The sequence below is a fragment of the Phyllopteryx taeniolatus genome, chromosome 9 (assembly GCF_024500385.1).
Source record: "Phyllopteryx taeniolatus isolate TA_2022b chromosome 9, UOR_Ptae_1.2, whole genome shotgun sequence".
In the NCBI taxonomy this organism is placed as follows: Eukaryota; Metazoa; Chordata; class Actinopteri; order Syngnathiformes; family Syngnathidae; genus Phyllopteryx; species Phyllopteryx taeniolatus.
In genome coordinates, this window is record NC_084510.1 from 5,512,378 (window position 1) to 5,531,132 (window position 18,755).

At 42.0% G+C, this 18,755-nt stretch overlaps 1 protein-coding gene across 14 annotated transcripts in view; it reads left to right on the plus strand.

The window, feature by feature from the left end:
- Positions 1-18,755, plus strand: part of LOC133483988 (band 4.1-like protein 1) — a 119,251-nt gene that overhangs the window by 40,748 nt on the left and 59,748 nt on the right. For all 14 annotated transcript variants that reach the window (XM_061785974.1, XM_061785968.1, XM_061785967.1 and 11 more), the window contains 2 exons: positions 13,740-13,868; positions 14,211-14,378. In XM_061785974.1, coding sequence (XP_061641958.1) covers positions 13,830-13,868; positions 14,211-14,378 — 207 coding nt within the window. In that variant the 5' untranslated portion in view covers positions 13,740-13,829. The remainder of the gene's footprint in view (positions 1-13,739; positions 13,869-14,210; positions 14,379-18,755) is intronic.

An 18,755-nucleotide genomic window follows, 5' to 3' on the forward strand; every position in this document is an offset into this window, starting at 1 on the left:
TGGCGTTTCTGGCCCTTTTTTAGTGGGGGGAGGGGCCATGGTCCGAGGGTTTTTTCCGAGTGGCTGGACGACAATCGTCATGGGGAGGGGGCGTGCAGATTGAACATTTTGAATGACTATTATGGTTACATCCTATCCATATTGTCAATGGAAGAGGGGTTTACAGGGGGGCCTACAGGGGGGCCAAGCCCAGTGTTAAGCCCTCTTTATGCTCCCGTGGTTGCGTGCCCGACAACGCCCGCATTGCATCACGTGACCGACAAATTGGCCCACGCGGCCCCTCTGCGTAGATTGACGCGCACACAGCAAAAATTGTTGCTGCGCGTAGAATGCCACGGGGATCATCTCCCGTGATTGGTCCGTTTTAGTCACATGCTGTGATGATGTAATCAGCGTTTGTGAGGCCTTCTTAAGTGGAGAGAGAGAGAGAGAGAGAGAGAGAGAGAGAGAAAAGAGAGAGAGAGAGAGAGAAAGAGAGAGAGAGAGAGAGAGAGAGAGAGAGAAAGAAACAAGAGTGCTGGAGCATAGCTCACCATTTTAGCTGTAGGCTAACATCATAAGGTAAGAAGCAAGGTTGATGGACAGAGAAATTCCAGAGAAAAAAAAATCATATTTTTAAGACATTTATGCGATGGCTCAGTGCGTGTACAAATTACGGTCCATAATGGCCTCCATCCATCCATTCTTTATATGGCTCATCCTTATTCGGGTCATGGGTGTGTTGACCCTATTCCAGCTGACTTCGGGCGAGAGAGGGTGTACAACCTGGATTGGTCGCCAGCCAATCGCATGGCCCACATAGGCAAACATAGACAAACAACCATTCACATTCGCATTCAAAGCTAAGGACAATTTATAGTCTTCAGTTAACCTAACATGCATGCTGGAAACTGGGCTACTCAGTGTAAACCCACGCATGCACCAATCCACGAGTGAGGCAGATGTGCTAATCAGTTATCTACCGCGCCGCCTCCATAAAAGCATTGTCTGACCTATTTGGTGTTGAAAAATGAAAGATGAACCTAAACTTGATTGTTGTCACATTAGTGACCTCCGTCCACACGTGTTCTTTTCACAGAGACACACGCTCCAAAATCCAATCAAAAAGGAAGCCATCCCAGCAGAGTAAAAACTGAATTGTAATGCTGTAATCCTTAAAAGACAGCTTTTGCTTCTACTGCACATAGAAAATGCTAAATAATATTTTTGTTAATTATTGCAGCACAAAAATAACCATAAGGTGGGGAGACACTGGAATACAAGGCAAATCGTTGGACATTGTGTGTGTGTGTGTGTGGGGGGGGGGTTAACATACAATAGCTTGTCTGTGACTCTTATGTTAAAAGATTCCAAAACAGAAGAAACTGTGTGATTTAAAGAAAAAACAGGAATTAAGTATATTTGAAATCAGTGGCCACCCCTTTATTGAAACAGTCATGAATGGCTTTTTGGGCAGGGTTAAAATTTGTGTCATTTCCTTCTGTTATGGGCGTATTCAGGATTAGATACTGTACGCACTTTGTCTCCTTTAAAATGGTCTTTGACTTGTAATTACAGATCTTTACACAGGAAATTATATCAGAATCATCTTTATTTGTCAAGTATGCCCAAAAAACACAAGGAATTTTTCTCTGGTAGTTGGAGCTGCTCTAGTACGGCAACAGACAGGCAATTGACAAAGAACAGTTTTGAGACATAAAGACATTGAGAAAAACAGTCACTGAGCAATAAAGGGTTAGCATGTTGCAATGGAATTGTAGGTTAGCTGTTTAAGAAGTTGATTGCAAGAGGGAGGAAGCTGTTGGAATGTCTGCTAGTTCTAGTTTGCATTGATCAGTAGCGCCTACCTGAGGGAAGGAGCCGAAAGAGCTGGTGACCAGGATGTGGAGGGTCCGAGAGGATTTTGCATGCTCTTGTTTTAGTTCTGGCAGCGTGCAAGTCCTCAAGGGTGGGTAGGGGGGTACCGACAATCCTTTCAGCAGTTTTGATTGTCTGTTGCAGTCGGAGTTTGTCCTTTTTTGTAGCAGCACCAAACCAGACTGTGATGGAAGAACACAGGACTGACCGCTGTGTAGAACTGCCTCAGCAGCTCCTGTGGCAGGCCGTGCTTCCTCAGAAGCCGCAGCAAGTACATCCTCTGCTGGGCCTTTTTGAGGACGGAGTTGATGTTGATCGCCCACTTTAGGTCCTGGGAGACTGTAATTCCTTAGAAAGTCTCGACGGTTGACACAAGGCAGGTGGACAGCGTGAGGGGCAGCTTTGGCGAAGGATGCTTCCTGAAGTCCACAATCATCTCTACAGTCTTGAGTGTGTTCAGCTTCAGGTTGTGTCGGCCGCACCACAGCTCCAGCCGCTCCACTTCCTGTCAATACGTCGACTCGTCACCGTCTTTGATGAGGCCGATGACCGTGGTGTCGTTTGCAAACTTCAGGAGTTTGACAGCCGGGTGCGTTGCGGTGCAGTCATTTGTGTAGCGAGAGAAGAGGAGCGGAGAGAGGACACAACCCCCAGTGCTGATGCTGCGTGTGGATGAGGTGGTCTCCCCCACCCTCACCTGCTGTGTCCTGCCCGTCAGGAAGCTGTAAATCCACTGGCAGATGGCAGGCGAGACGCTGAGTAACGAAGTGTCAGAGCTATTTACAACCTCTTGAGGTGTTTAGAGGAAAGAAGTTCAGGGATGATGGTGTATAATGCTGAGCTGAAGTCCACGAACAGGATCCTCGCGTAGGTCCCTGCACTGTTGAGGTGTTCTAGGATGAAGTGCAGTCCCATGTTGACTGCATCATCCGCAGACCTGTTCGCTCGGTAGGCAAACTGCAGGGGATCCAGCAGGGGACCTGTGACCCTTTTGAGGTGGTCCAGCACGAGACGTTCAAAGGACTTCACGACCACAGATGTCAAGGCGAAAGGCCTGTAGTCATTTAGACCCGAAATTGTAGGTTTAATGGTGACAGACATCTATTGAAGATCTGTGTAAAGACTGGAGCGAGCTGGTCCGCGCAGACTTTGAGGCAGGATGGGGACACATGGTCTGGGCCTGCCACTTTGTTAATCTTTTGTTGTTTGAAGATGCGTCTCACATCGTGTTCGTGGATGGTCAACGCAGAAGTCAGAGGTGATTGTGGCTGGGTGGGTGTGTGACAGACTGATTTAGAGTCGTTAGCACTAAACTGTTTTTCCAAATTTGCTGCATAGCTTCTCTTTGCAATGTTAATTTCGTTAGTCAGCTGGTTTCCAGCTTGATTATACAGGGCCCTGTCCCCGCTCTCTGATATGCGCCTTCCTTAGCTTGGCGAAGTTGCTTAAGTTTGGCAGTGAACGACGGCTTGTTGTTATTGAATGTGCGAAATTACTTTGTTGGTACACACACCTCTTCACAGAAACTAATATAGGATGTGACAGTGTCCGCATATTTATCCAGGCTGGCCAGCTGGATTTTCAAAGACACTCCAGTCTGTGCAGTCTAAACAGTTTTGAAGTTCTATCTTTGCTTCATTGGTCCACTTTGTCACTGTTTTCACTTGAGGCTTCATACATTTAAGTCTTGCCTCTATGTCGGTATTAAGTGAATTAAGCAGTGATTAGACGAGGCCAGTGCTGCACGAGGTTTGGCACGGTATGTGTTATTTAGCGTAGTATAGCAGTGGTCTAAAATGTTATTTTCCATGGTAGGACAGTCGATGTGCTGCTTGTATTTAGGGAGTTCGTGGTTGAGTTTAGCTTTGTTAAAGTCCTCGAGCATAATGAGGGGTGAGTCCGGGTTTTTTTTTTAAATTTCGTTTACTTATTCGGCGAGCATTAGCAGTGCGGCGTTCGTGTTAGCTTGAGGCTATCCCCACCCAGATCCATTGCAGTGTTTAGGGAAATAGAACTTTTCTGACAATCGCTCATTAAGTGGAGGACGGAAAAGCCTCCATGCCGAGAAATTGTACATTGACTGTAGAATGTGAAGTCACAAACAGTAAGTCGCAATAAATAAATAAAGAAAAACACCAAATAGGCTAGGGTTGGCGAAGACTTTATTGTCACTAACTTATGCTAATTTATTGTATCACAATGTACTATTAAGGAAGTCACCTACTCATATTGATTACAAGAGCCATTCCGAGAGTCATTGGAAGTTCATAATGAGCTATTGAACTGAAAAAGTTACTCAATTTGGACATTCTTCTGTCTGTTAATTCATGTTTATTAATGAATAGCAACATTAGGCACTAATAAATAGTAAATGTTGCCCGTCACTTACATAGACTGCTATATATGGTAAATGGCAAAGGTAAAGGCAGTGTGGGTTCAGTTTCCACTCAGTGACTGTTTGAATGTGAATTGGAATGCTTGTCCATGTCTATATGTGCCCTGTTATTGACTGGTGACCAGTTAAGAGTGTAGTCGGCCTTTCGCCCGAAGCCAGGTGGGATAGGCTCTGGCACCCAGTGACGGATGGATGAATGGATGGTACAAATTACAGCTGTATGGGACACTAATTAAGGAACTTAATTTCAGCTGGTGGCCAGCCATGTGAATGAGTAGTCTGTCCAGGCCAATTAAATGGTACATATTATTGTTTTCTTCCAGTATTGACACTTGTGTAGTTGTATACATGTATTTTACGTGTACAGTATTTTGAATCTCAAACTGTTCAACAAAGTTGTTTCAGATGTGTTTTACTCAAAATGTACCTGTACATTTCTAAAATCTTATATAGGAATGAAATCAGAATTGGGCACTGAGACCTGCGGTGTAAATCCACGTTTGTTTACTTACTGTAATTTCTCGTGTATAATGGCACCCATGTATAATACGCACCCCCAAAGTTGACCTCCAAATTCTGGAAAACCCTTCTACCTATGTATAATGCATTTTTACAATGCTTGATTTTGCCTCTACCCATATGATCAAAACATGAAGTATGATCTGTATTTTGTTAGGTTTTTTTCAAAGAATTATTCTGAAGTTAAGCACTTTACTTGAACACGTAATACTTTTGTTCATTTACTTGCTCTCATTTTGAAATTCACAGCCCTACATTTATTTAGTAAATTAGAAAACACACAGTTGTGCTCATATATTTGATTACCCAGGCGGAATTTGTAAGATGGATCCAATTCTTTAAAGAAAACATGAAGGACCAGGCGAAATACATTTAATTTTATTTTAATGGTATGCAAATTAAATGGTCAAGCATTGCAGAAAAGCATTATCATTACACAAAACATAACCATAATGAAATTAATGATGGGTGTTGTTCAGTCATCAGTCATATTTAAAAAATAAAATAAAATCAAAAATTCACAAATTCTGCCAGGGTATGTAAACTTATGAGCACAACTGTACATATATGCAGTCATACGTACCCCTCTCATATTGGTATGAAATTGTAGGCTACACTTTTTTTTTTATAACCACTTGGCTGCGGTGGCATATTAGAATGAAAGTGTACACCTTTCTCATAACCTCTAGGAGGCGGTGGCGTTTTGGAATGAAAGTGTACAGATTTTTTATACCCACTAGATGGCGGCATACATTTGTAAAATGTAAAAAAAAAAATTCAATTTGCCCTATACCTATGTATAATGCGCACTATGGACTTTTGACAATATTTGTGGGGGAGAGGGGGGGGGGGGAAATGCGAATTATACACAAGAAATTACGGTACTTGCCACATTAGGTATTCTTGCACTCTTTAATAAGGACCGTCGTCTTTGTAAAGGCAAAATTTATTTTGCAACCTTAATTGGCTCTTGTTAGATTGTGCATGTGTTGTAACTGGCAAGTGTGAAATTTGCAATGTCAATGCCATTGCAGATAATGTATTTCTTATTGCTTGCAATAAACCTGTTTAACCACCCTTGTTCTCCCACACTTATGTCCATGTTTGCTTACTTTGTATTCTGGTTTGTATACTCCTAGCAAGCATGCATGAATGATCCTCCCTCAAGTATCTGTCGCTCCTCTTATGTGTGGTTATGCAGATGTCTCCCTCAAAGCATGTCGTCCCCAGCAAAACATGGGAAAAGGTCAAATTCACACAATGACTGATTGAAGTGTCTGTCATAAAGGATACGGAGCTTCCGGCTGGATCATGGTAGTTCTCTTTCTGGTACAGAAAACTACCCTGAGTACCTATTCCAGGCAATTTACAGTGAGAGGCAAGTACACCCAGGACTAGCAAATAAAAAAAAAAAAAAAGTCAAAGTACTTGAAGAACATAAACACAAGAGATACAAGATCAGAATCGGGTATCAGATAAACAACAAAAGAAAGTAACAGGTGATAAAAGTCAACAGACAACCATTCCCATCTACAAGTGCAACTACGGGCAATTTACAGTCCTTAACAAACATTACTCTTTTTTTTTGGACTGCGATGAGAAGCCGAAGTATCCTCAGACCACTCTGAAAGCCACAACCAAAATTGTTTTGAAAGAAAACCAAACATCCATAAGCACGTCAATCAATGGAAAACTGTGAATGGCCTCACGCTTTCTAGAATGGAGCGGCTCCCATCAGTATTACAGTGTGATTGTCAATGTGTACTGTATATGGCGAGCGATGAACTTATGTTTGATGTTGTTATGGAGTGTCCTTGTCCCTGTCAGCAAACTCCTGCTGATTTACGGGATCTATTGCACCATAGATCAGAAAAGCTGTCACACATTGGACAGAAGTATTGCTGCATTTTAACGAAGTGTCAGAGCTATTTACAACCTCTTGAGGTGTTTAGAGTTTACTGCTCAGTTAAGTACCTGCTGAAGTATATTCCATCTTTTTGAAAGGGCATGTGGGTCACTACAAAACATCTGCTGGAGGGATTGAATTTCCATATTTCATAAGTGTAATAAGAATCATAGTATACTTTACAGCCCGTTTATTTTTTTGTTTTGTTTTGTTGAATTTGCCCTGTTTTGAGGGGGTGGTCCTGTGTCATGCAAGTGAGACACTGCTATACCTCCTTTATTGTTGGACTGTTGGGTTTTGCGACCATGATGACCAGGCCTAACTGCATGATTCTCTGTGTACCACGACTGGCCTGGTACTGGGCTCTTGATGATGCACGCATAAGAGTCACATGCTTGTTTTTCAGGTCCTAGACTGTACAATCTTTGATCAGTGCCGCCACCCTAGTACTATTCCCAGGATTAACCACTGATGGTCTGCTGCTCTTTTTCTTGTCACTGTGGTCACTCCAAGCAGGCTCTTTATATTCACCTTTGATCCTGGACACCCACATTTTGACTGTGCTGTAGCCTATTGCAGTTTCCCCATCCACATTTTACAACCTTTTGAAAATGTTTAGTGGTGGTTACCCTTCCTAAGCAAGAAATTAAATCATAGCTCTCAGCTTCTGACGGGGATCCAAAAATGACGTTATTTCCGACTGATAGGAAGAGGAAAGACTTAAACAAAACATTAAAAAAAAAAAAAACCTTAAAAGAAGTATTTAAAGTACAAACCATTAACTATATCTAATGTTTTTTTTTTAAAATTATTAGTAGGTTAAATTAAATTGGGCTCATTACCTTTTGTGTGTCCCTCATAGTATTATCTGCTAGTAATATAAAAATACATTGCTTCACAAGAATTTCAGCTGTGGGACTTCTAACATTTTTAAGATGGGTTGAAGTATGCATGAACTAAATTGCTATTATTGCAGGGCATCAAAGCTGAAACAAGGAGGAAATAATAGTAGCCAACAGATGGTGGATGGTATCTTTGCCGTAACCTATCTATCTTTCCTCAGCTGTGATACACCACTTTGTTGCAAATAACAATTATCTCAGTTTTGTTGTGGTTTAATTGAAGAAAATTGTGGCTCATCCTGTTATTTATCTGTTTTAGACAGTGACACCTCAATTGAACTGTAGTCATCTGGAGACACTGCTAGATATAACTGGGTGTCATCTGCATAGCTATCCATCCATCCATTTTCTGAGCCGCTTCTCCTCACTAGGGTCGCGGGCGTGCTGGAGCCTATCCCAGCTATCATCGGGCAGAAGGCGGGGTACACCCTGAACTGGTTGCCAGCCAATCGTAGGGCACATACAAACAAACAACCATTCGCACTCACATTCACACCTATGGGCAATTTAGAGTCTCCAATTAATGCATGTTTTTTGGGATGTGGGAGAAAACCGGAGTGCCCGGAGAAAACCCACACAGGCATGGGGAGAACATGCAAACTCCACACAGGTGGGTTAGGGTTAGGGTTAGGGTTAACCCTACACCCCAGTCCTCAGAACTGTGAGGCTGACGCTCTAACCAGTCGGCCACCGTGCCCTGCCTGCATAGCTATGATAGTCAAAATTAAAGTTCTGAAGAATTTGACCCAAGGGTAGCATATACAGGCTGAGTGTCACAGGCTAGCGGCACTTTACAGTAGCTCAGTCTCTTCCTTTTGATATTTCGCATTATTAAGTGTACATTGTGTTTGGGAGTCTTGTTCTCATCGCCTTGTTTTTAGTCCCTAATCTTCCCGCCTGCGTTTGTATGGCTGTCTCTCCACTGAGGAGAGAGATGATCAGGTGTGAGAAAAAAAAAATACTCTGTGCTGTGCTGTTACCATGGCAATCAAAATCTCTGAGCTGAGCCAGTACTCTTCCACAGGCATGCATATGCCCTCCCTGATGCCTTCTCTGTTTGCCTTTATAGACTAATGCTTAAGGGGGCCCCAAGAGAGAATTCACATTGGCCCATATCAGTGACAAAAATCTGCTTCAGACACTGCAACGACTATGTGTCACCGTCAATAATCCCCGGCATAGGGCCCCTTACTCGCTGTTATTGGCTAGTGGCTAGTAGGGGGCCCCAAGAAATGAAAGTCCATATTAACAACACAACTGGAACCAGACATCCGTATTCGGAAATCTCCTAATGGGGGCCCCTACTAAACAAAATGAAACAAAATTATCACTCCGGGCATGCAAAAATAAATATAAAATAAAAAAAAAATAGAAAAGAATGAAAAGGGGAAAAACATGCAGGTGGTAAGTGGGAATGTGTATCTGTTACATGAGAAAAGTAATGATGGCAGTTTGTCCCAGGGGGGTGGGGTCGGTGGGTGGGGGCTTCATCTTCCAATTCCTGAAAGACAGATTCAGACTGCGAGGGGCCAAAAGTCGAGTTGTGATTGGCTCATTGAGTGGTTGTGGAAGGGAATGAAAAAGATGAGCCCGCGAGCCACACCAAGCCCAGGGGACAAATGTAGGCAAGGTAGCAGCAAAACCGTGGTCTAGATTTCCCGTGGGAAGGTTGTTCTCGATATAAGCAAGTGGAACAAATTGGATAACACACTATGTAGTAAAAGGAAACCATCAGATTTTTGATGATATTTAAGTGAATAGTGACAGGTTATGATTTTTTTAAATTCAAACTTACATTCTGGCCCCCTTATACTGACTTATACTATAAATTTTTGGTCTAGATCTATCTATCTATCTATCTATCTATCTATCTATCTATCTATCTATCTATCTATCTATCTATCTATCTATCTATATATATATATATATATATATATATATACATCAAATTGTTTAAGGGGGACTTTAGAGTATGGGGCCGTAAAGGTTTTCGTCCAGGATATCCCTGTACTTGGGCGCATTCATCTTTCCTTCAATTGCAACCAGTCGTCCTGTCCCTGCAGCTGAAAAACACCCCCACAGCATGATGCTGCCACCACCATGCTTCACTGTTGGGACTGTATTGGACAGGTGATGAGCAGTGCCTGGTTTCCTCCACACATACCGCTTAGAGTTAAGCTCAAAAGTTCTCTCTTAGTCTCATCTGACCTGAGAATCTTATTTCTCACCATCTTGGAGTCCTTCAAGTGTTTTTTTTAGCAAACTCCATGCGGGCTTTCATGTGTCTTGCACTGAGGAGAGGCTTCAGTCGGGCCACTCTGCCATAAAACCCCGACTGGTGGAAGGCCGCAGTGATGGTTGACTTTCTAGAACTTTCTCCCATTTCCCGACTGCATCTCTGGAGCTCAGCCACAATAATCTTTGGGTTCTTCTTTACCTCTCTCACCAAGGCTCTTCGCCTCGATTGCTCAGTCTGACCGGACGGCCAGCTCTAGGAAGGGTTCTGCTCATCTCAAACGTCTTCCATTTAAGGATTATGGAGGCCACTGTGCTCTTAGGAACCTTAAGTGCAGCATAAATATTTTTCTAACCTTGGCCAGATCTGTGCCTTGCTACAATTCTGTCTCTGAGCTCTTCAGGCAGTTCGTTTGCCCTCATGATTCTCATTTGCTCTGACATGCAGTGTGAGCTGTAAGGTCTTATATAGACAGGGGTGTGGCTTTCCTAATCAAGTCCAATCAGTATAATCAAACACAGCCGGACCCCAATGAAGGAGTAGAACCATCTCAAGGATGATCAGAAGAAATGGACAGTACCCGAGTTAAATATGAGTGTCACAGCAAAGGGTCTGAATACTTATGGCTGTGTGATAGTTCACTTTTTCTTTTTTAATCTGCAAAAAATCCAACAATTCCATTTTTTTTCTGTCAATATGGGGTGCTGTGTGCACATTAATGAGGGGGGAAAATTAACTTAAAGAATTTCAGCAAATGGCTGCAATACAACAAACTGAAAAATTTAAGGGGGTACTTTCCGTACCCACTGTATGCTTATTATGACCCAGTCATAGCAGTGATTAAGAGGCAAAGTTAATTAAACAATATAAATCGCAGTAGAACAGTCGAGGGAAAAAAATGAGAGCTTTGTATATGTGGCTTTTCTTGTGTGTTTTAACATTTTTGGACTTACATTATTGTTTAATTAACTCTAAAAAGTTGTTAATATGCTTCATTGGCATTGTGTAGTCTCAGCTTCACTGAAATTTCCCAGCAACTACCAGCGTGGGTGAGTAATTTCAAAGACGGTGATATGAAATGATAAGGAGGACTTAACTCAGGGAGTAAGTGTATAGGCTGTAACTATATTTACAACGATTGTTTCTGACTGAGCAAAGGGGGGTGAAGGAAAGGAACATTTTATGAGAGATTTTCACAGACATTTTGGTCATATGAAAATTTAAAAAATAATATCTGTGTGGAGCCCGTGCCTGCGTGGGTTTTCTCCGGGCACTCCGGTTTCCTCCCACATCCCAAAAACATGCATTAATTGGGGACTCTAAATTGCCCGTAGGTGTGAATGTGAGTGTGAATGTTGTTTGTTTTTATGTGCCCTGCGATTGGCTGGCAACCAGTTCAGGGTGTACCCCGCCTCCTGCCCGATGATAGCTGGGATAGGCTCCAGCACGCCCGCGACCCTAGTGAGGAGAAGCGGCTCAGAAAATGGATGGATGGATATCAGGAAGTTGCGAACAGTCTTAAAAATGCAGTTGAGGCAGTTCAGGTAACTAAATTGGTACATATCTCAGTGCAAGTGTATGTGTAGGGTAGACACTCATTAAACAGAGCCTGTTTGAGAGACGTTTGAGAGACCTGTATATAGACAGAAAGAGGCGAAGCAACATATGTATGTGTGGTGGTCAGGACAAAATGGTGGCTTGCGAAGAGACATAAAATGCATTTTTTTGTTTTTTATTCGGGACTAGTCATTTAAAATAGTACTGAAGGTATGGCAGCACATCATCATTGCCAAGTAACAAGCAAAGTTCAAAGAAGATGAAACTAATTTTTCCAACTATAAAATTGTACCTCTATTTTTCTGTAGATTATTACACACTTTTCATTGTAATCAACAAAATTCTTCGGGATTTGAAAAGTAAGCCCATAATGACCAGCTGTAGTACATCTTGCAGAGCAAGGCAACATTTACTGAAAGTATACAGTCAACCAGCATGCTTTTCACCTACTTTCTCTTTCACCAGCATAGCACCCCAGTTTACCTGTATAAAGTATATGTAAAAACTTTAGTCTAAAAAAAGTCTTGATTATTAACAAAAAAATGTTAGTATATTTTATCATGATACATCTCACAAAGTCATGTGCAAGAATGACTGTGTGTGTGATATGTACATTAACGCTACTTGCATATTCCCTGTTCCCACAAATTACTGCATAATAAGGAACCCAAAATCAAGTTTACATCAGGGCAGAACTGGTCAGTCATCACAAATTTTAGATGACAGTATTGGACACACCATTTGGGTTTGACAAATTTAAGATTTTTTTTATTTTTGTCACAAGTTCACTTCAGGTCGGCCGACTATACCCGAGTGATGCTTGGTTCCCATGTGCCTTACACCACTTGACAACCACTAAACTAATCAAGGAACATTTACAATACATTTATTCAGTTCTTAAATGTCTTTATTGTAATGCTACCCAAGCATCACTTCAGTGTGGTCCAATTAAAATTGGGGCTTATATGTGATGATAAATGGTGGGCTATAGGATTGATAAAGCAGCAAATGAGGGGAAATGAAGTTTGTCACATGCTCTAAACCTTATTTAAAAAAGCCAAGAGCATCTCTGGCTGGTTGACTATGGTTTATCACCTTAGTATGCCAGTGTCAACTGTTTGTGTTCCCTTCTTAGTCGTCAGCGATCACGATTCACAATCCCCACATAGATTTTGTTGCTGAATTTGTGGGATTAGAAGGGCCTCCTTGGCCTTGACTGGATTACAACCAAGGCCCTGAACTGTTGTCTCAAGGTTTTTATAATCCATTTATTTGAATGAAGAATTTTACAATCGATTGAGCACTTTTAACAGAGGGGTAAGATAAATGTTTTCCAAGGTCTATTTTGCTTTCTTGAGAAATGTAGGGATTATGTATAAAATACCAACATATGAGGAGCAATAAACTGTTAATTGGCAAGTGTTTCATTTATTGCTTTTCCTTCCCACGTTAATTAAAAGTGCGGCCTTACAACCTTGGACAACTGTTTTACCTCAGTGACAGTCAACAACAACACATTGCACATCCACAGTGAGAAACCCAGTGTGGGGGATGTTGAACAGTACAGTATAATGCACATCTTTATTTTTGTGTCTTGTGCAATAAAATGCACGCCCACAAGAGCTCATGAAATATCACATACACAGAGTTGAGTCAGACTTAACAAAATAACAGCAATTAAAATTTTTATTTTGTAGGTATGTGTGTTTTGAAATGAAATTTCAAAATTTAATCATGAAATTTAATTTCATGATTATAGTGACAGGAATTATCACGGTTACCAGTATTATCACAATATTTATAAAGGAAAGGATTGAAACATAATCTGTGTTTTGTAACATTACAGTCATCCTTATCATTTCATTCGCCCATGTTGTGATTTACGTTTGTAGTTTTGTTTATTTGGTTTGTGTGCCTTGTTGTCTCATTTGTCTATTTCAGTTTTATTTTGTTCTCTGTCGTTCTTCCAGTCGTGCTCTCATTATTTTCAAATGTCTTGTGTACTCTCTTACCCTGTTACCTTATCTATTTTTTTGCCTGTATATAAACCCTGAAGACGAACCCTTCAAACATGATAAGAAAAGACACGCACGCAAGCACACACACACACACACACACACACACACTTCAGGGGCAACACATGCACAGCACAGATGAATATGGTAGTAAGAATAATTTTAAAATGAGACTATTAGTAGCTGTTTGATATTATATAGTTAATAGATCAATGAACCATTTCTTCCCTATGATCATGTTTGATGATCATGCTTGTAAACAAAACAAAGAGAAATATGTTTGGCAACAATTTTTCCGCATGTTCTATGATGCTTTTTTGAACGTATTTGTTATTGGTTTGCTTCCTCTCAGGTTTGTGTCCTTACCTAAGTGACAGAGGTGTGTGCTGGGTGTCCAAGACAAGCCAGGAGTCCTCCCAGACAGCAGGGGGAAGTGGCAGAAATGCAGGAGCCAATCTTGGATGCCAAGATGCCAAAACAGGTGGGCTTACCCTTTTGATTAAAAAAAAAAAAAAAAAAAAAAAAAAAATGACACTAATGACATACGACATTACGTTACTATGGAGAGATACAATAATGCCTAGGAATCTTGGAGATAATGATGACTCTATGTTTTCGGTACTCATATATATATTTTTTTTATTAAACAAGAACTCTCCAAATGTCTGTTAAAAACTGTAACATGGAGATTCTCATTATACCCCTATTTATTTTTCTGCTTGATATTTTATTTTATGCAATAATAATAATTAAATATATAATATAACATTATAATAGTGTTGTTAGACTGATTGTCTTTTATTTACTTTTATACCACTTAAAGGAGCAGAATTCCAAGTCTCTGGATGAGCAGAAGGAGAATGATGACACATCTGAGAAGACATCCCCAAACAAAAACCTCAAATCACCACAGAAAGGCTCCAAAAGACATAAAACAACACAGTTTAAAGTGGCACTGTTGGATTTGTCGGATTACAAAGGAGAAATTGAGGTACGCATTACAGAACAAATAATTGTGATAACACATTAAACAATTAGCCTGAACATGATTTATTTAACCACTTTCTTCTTTTTATTGGTCTCTGTGGGCAGTTTATTGTTGTATAACGTAGCATAGGGTGGATGAGGCAATACAAAAATATAATGACATGCTGAGAGCTCATAGGGTGTGAAGCAGTATTACATGTTGCCTTAACACACACTGATTTTTGCATATTGAAAGTGTTTCCATACATACGTCTGTTGCTTTATTCCAGCAGTCTGAAATGACATTCATCACCTGCTGGGAAGGGAAGACAAAGCCATGTACAACAAGAGGTTCTGTGAATGTACAAGAAGACATCCAAATCAATTCTAGTTTAGACTGTTAATGAGTTGCACTTGTAAATACTTCAGGTTCCAGTATGAAATGCTGCTTTGAAGTCATACCATTGACTTATGTGAAACAGCTCTTGTATTGTCCAAAACACAAACAAGGTCATGGATTAGGCCTAGAGTTCCAAACCATACAATGGAAAGCTGAATTGTACTGATTAGTAAAATGGATTAAATGAATGAGGCCCAGTATTTTCACAAGCCTCCTCCTGTGCATAAAAACGGTAGTTCTTACTTTTTGGTGAGTAAAGAACATCAGGAATGCAACAACACATTCATCACCTTTTTCCTTCAGCACAATGAAAACATTCAGAAATATCTTTGGCTCCTGTCAACACCGCAACAATAGTTTGCATTATGCTTATGAATGCTTTTACGTCTTGGGTGCTCTTAATATTTTCCAGTCCTCACAAAGGTGCATAAAGGAGACCTCCAGCTACTGTTTAGAGATGTGGGAGTACAGGCCTGGCTTAAGTAGTATGGTGCTTGAAATAGCGGCTGTTCCAATATCATACCATATTTAGTGTAAAATGTCCTGGGCAGAGTTCTTATTAAATTAATCAATCAGTCAGATCTCCAATAATCAGTTGTCTAGCAAAACCAGGGGTCTTCAACTACATGCTAAGAAAAGGTCCAGTTCAGAAAAATGTCTTCAAGCTCAAGTGGAGGACATCATTATGCAGAGCTGCCAAATGTTACGGAACGTCCGTATTTTGAAATCACTGATCATGACAGACGTAACATTGATTGCTCCTGGTATGGGAAAAAAAACACAGCATCTTACATTACCGGCGCGCTCACATTGAACAGCCGCTTGGTGCGCGCTATTTTATTACGCCAGCCGTGGAGGCGAAAGTTCTCTTTGCGTCCGGTGTCAATGCATTTTAAGTCACTGATCATCGCCTCCACGGTAGCGAATAAGCTACACTTCTTACCGTGCTTCTTACAAGTGTCACGAAGGGAGGACGAGGTGCTAATTTCTAAGCTCTCATTACAAGCAGTCGCAAACTCGAAATCAGTGATTTGGTGGTACAGTACACTGGCTGGACCCGCGTTTTCGCAGAGCGTAACCAACTTGAAACAACAAAATAACAGGCCAATTAATACGTGTTACGAGATATAAACATAAAATAATACACATCCACACAGGACGCCACATCTAAACAGGGAATTAATTACTGGAATGATGGGATGTGAAAAGTAAATACTTTTATTAATAAATATTTGTCATATAAGATAACCTTTATCATTTCCACAATGGGGAAATTTGCACCATTTCAGCAGAAATTGTGGAGATAGGAAATATAAATTTGCAATATACGTAAATAGCATGTAAGAGAAGACAATTACATTTCTTTTTGTTAAATGTACTTCTACGTGTACAAAACATACATTGCACAAGATAGAAACCAATACTACTGTCGAAATCTCATATACTGTACTGATACTTTGATTCAGGATGCAACAGCATCTACCATTACAAGGTTGATGGAATAAAAACATTAAAAAAACAAATATTGAAGCCAGGCGGCACGGTGGCCGACTGGTTAGAGCGTCAGCCTCACAGTTCTGAGGTGCGGGGTTCAATCCCCGTCCCCGCCTGTGTGGAGTTTGCATGTTCTCCCCGTGCCTGCGTGGGTTTTCTCCGGGCACTCCGGTTTCCTCCCACATCCCAAAAAACATGCATTAATTGGAGACTCTAAATTGCCCGTAGGCATGACTGTGAGTGCGAATGGTTGTTAGTTTCTATGTGCCCTGCGATTGGCTGGCAACCAGTTCAGGGTGTACCCTGCCTCCTGCCCGATGACAGCTGGGATAGGCTCCAGCACGCCCGTGACCCTAGTGAGGAGAAGCGGCTCAGAAAATGGATGGATGGATGGATATTGAAGCCATAATTTATTTACGATTATGATAATGACTATCACACAGAAATGTTCTTGACAAAATTTTGAAAATATGGAGATTCAGGCACATTTGGACAAATTGTTCTGGAGGTGATTTTTTTTATAGGTTGGCAGCGCTGATAATGTAAAGCATGCATTGTAATTTATCCATCCATCCATCCATCCATCCATTTCGGTTCGCGTATCCGAGGTCGGGTCACAGGGACAGCAGCTTAAGCACATAAGTCCAGACTTTCTTCTCCCCAGCCACTTCAACCAGCGCTTCCGGGGGGATTCCGAGGCATTCCCAGGCCAGGCGAGAGACAGTCTCTCTGGATCTCCTCCCGGTGAGCCCCTCTTGATGACACAGCTTGTCACCCTATCTCTCAGGGCGAGCCCGGACACCCTGCGGAAGAAATCCGTTCCGGCTGCTTGTATCCACAATCTTGTTCTTTTGGTCACAGTTTGTGACCATAGATGAGGCTAGGAACATAGTTTGCCTGGTAAATCGAGAGCTTTGCCTTTCGGCTCAGCTCCTTCTTCACTACAACAGATCGACTAATTCAGAGTCCGCATCACTGCAGACGCTGCACCGATCTGCCTGTCGAGCTCCTGCTCACTCGTGAACAAGACCCCAAGATACTTTTGAACTCCTCCACTTGGGGCAGGATCTCATGCCCGACCTGGAGAGGGCACGCCACCCTTTTCCGACCATGGTCTTACATTTGGAGGTGCTGATTATTATCCCAGCCGTTTCACACTTGGCTGCGAACCGCGGCAGCGAGAGTTCAAGATCACGGCTTGATGAAGCCATCAGAGCCACATCATCTGCAAAAAGTAGGGACGAAATACTCATGTCACTAAACCGGACCCTCTTAACCCCTCGGTGGAAACTAATTCGAATTACTACCGGCAATGCGGACCAAACTCTTGACACTAGTTGTACAGGGACCAAACAGACCTTTTATCAGGGGATCTGGTACCCCGTACTCGTGAAGCACCCCCCCACAGACTCCCTGAGGGACATGGTTGAATGCTCTTTCCGAGTCCACAAACACATGTAGACTGGTTGGGGGAAAGGGATGAAAAAGGTGACCGACATGAAATAAGTGACAGACCAAAAAATAAAAAAGTGGTGCGGTGAAAGTGGTTTCTGGTGTCGTCAACTCCTTTGGCTCCAAAGCAGGTCCCAAGCGCTCAGGTGGAACCTCAGGTTGATGCACTGCATATTAGTCCGCTGCGGAGTGATATTCACAATTACATCTGTGTGTGGATGGTGGAGGTGTGGAATGGATCTCGCTGCCAGCATTCAAAGAGTGCAAAACAGCCTATGACAACGGCGACAGTGACCCCCCCCTAACTAATCTGATCTGTACGATTCACGGAAATGGCCTATTTTGAGTTGAAAACGGCGAATTTCGTCGAAAAGCAACTGATTTGCATGTATGTGTGTCGGGAATGTTTTTATTTTCTTCATCAGGCGCAGTCAAACAGTCTGTTTTGAAACACTACAGTACTGGCATTCAACCCTCAAAATATATAATCTACCTTCAGCCTTCTTCAGCACTCTCTCGTCATCCATCCATCCATCCATTTTCTGAGCCGCTTCTCCTCACTAGGGTCGCGGGCGTGCTGGAGCCTATCCCAGCTGTCATCGGGCAGGAGGCGGGGTACACCCTGAACTGGTTGCCAGCCAATTGCAGGGCACATAGGACCAAACAACCATTCGCACTCACAGTCATGCCAACGGGCAATTTAGAGTCTCCAATTAATGCATGTTTTTGGGATGTTGGAGGAAACCGGAGTGCCCGGAGAAAACCCACACAGGCACGGGGAGAACATGCAAACTCCATACAGGCGGGGCCGGGGATTGAACCCGGGTCCTCAGAACTGTGAGGCTGACGCTCTAACCAGTCGCCCACCGTGCGGCTCTCTCGTCATCATTTCAAAAAGAAATAGTTTCTGGCTGTACTGTATGTTGGTTTTATGTAATCTTGACCAACATCTTCAGGAACCTTTCCCCTTTTCTTTACTTTCAAGTGCCTAATGTGCACTGATTGAAACATAAAAGCAGATGATGGAGCTGTTTTATTGTCTCATATTATTTAACC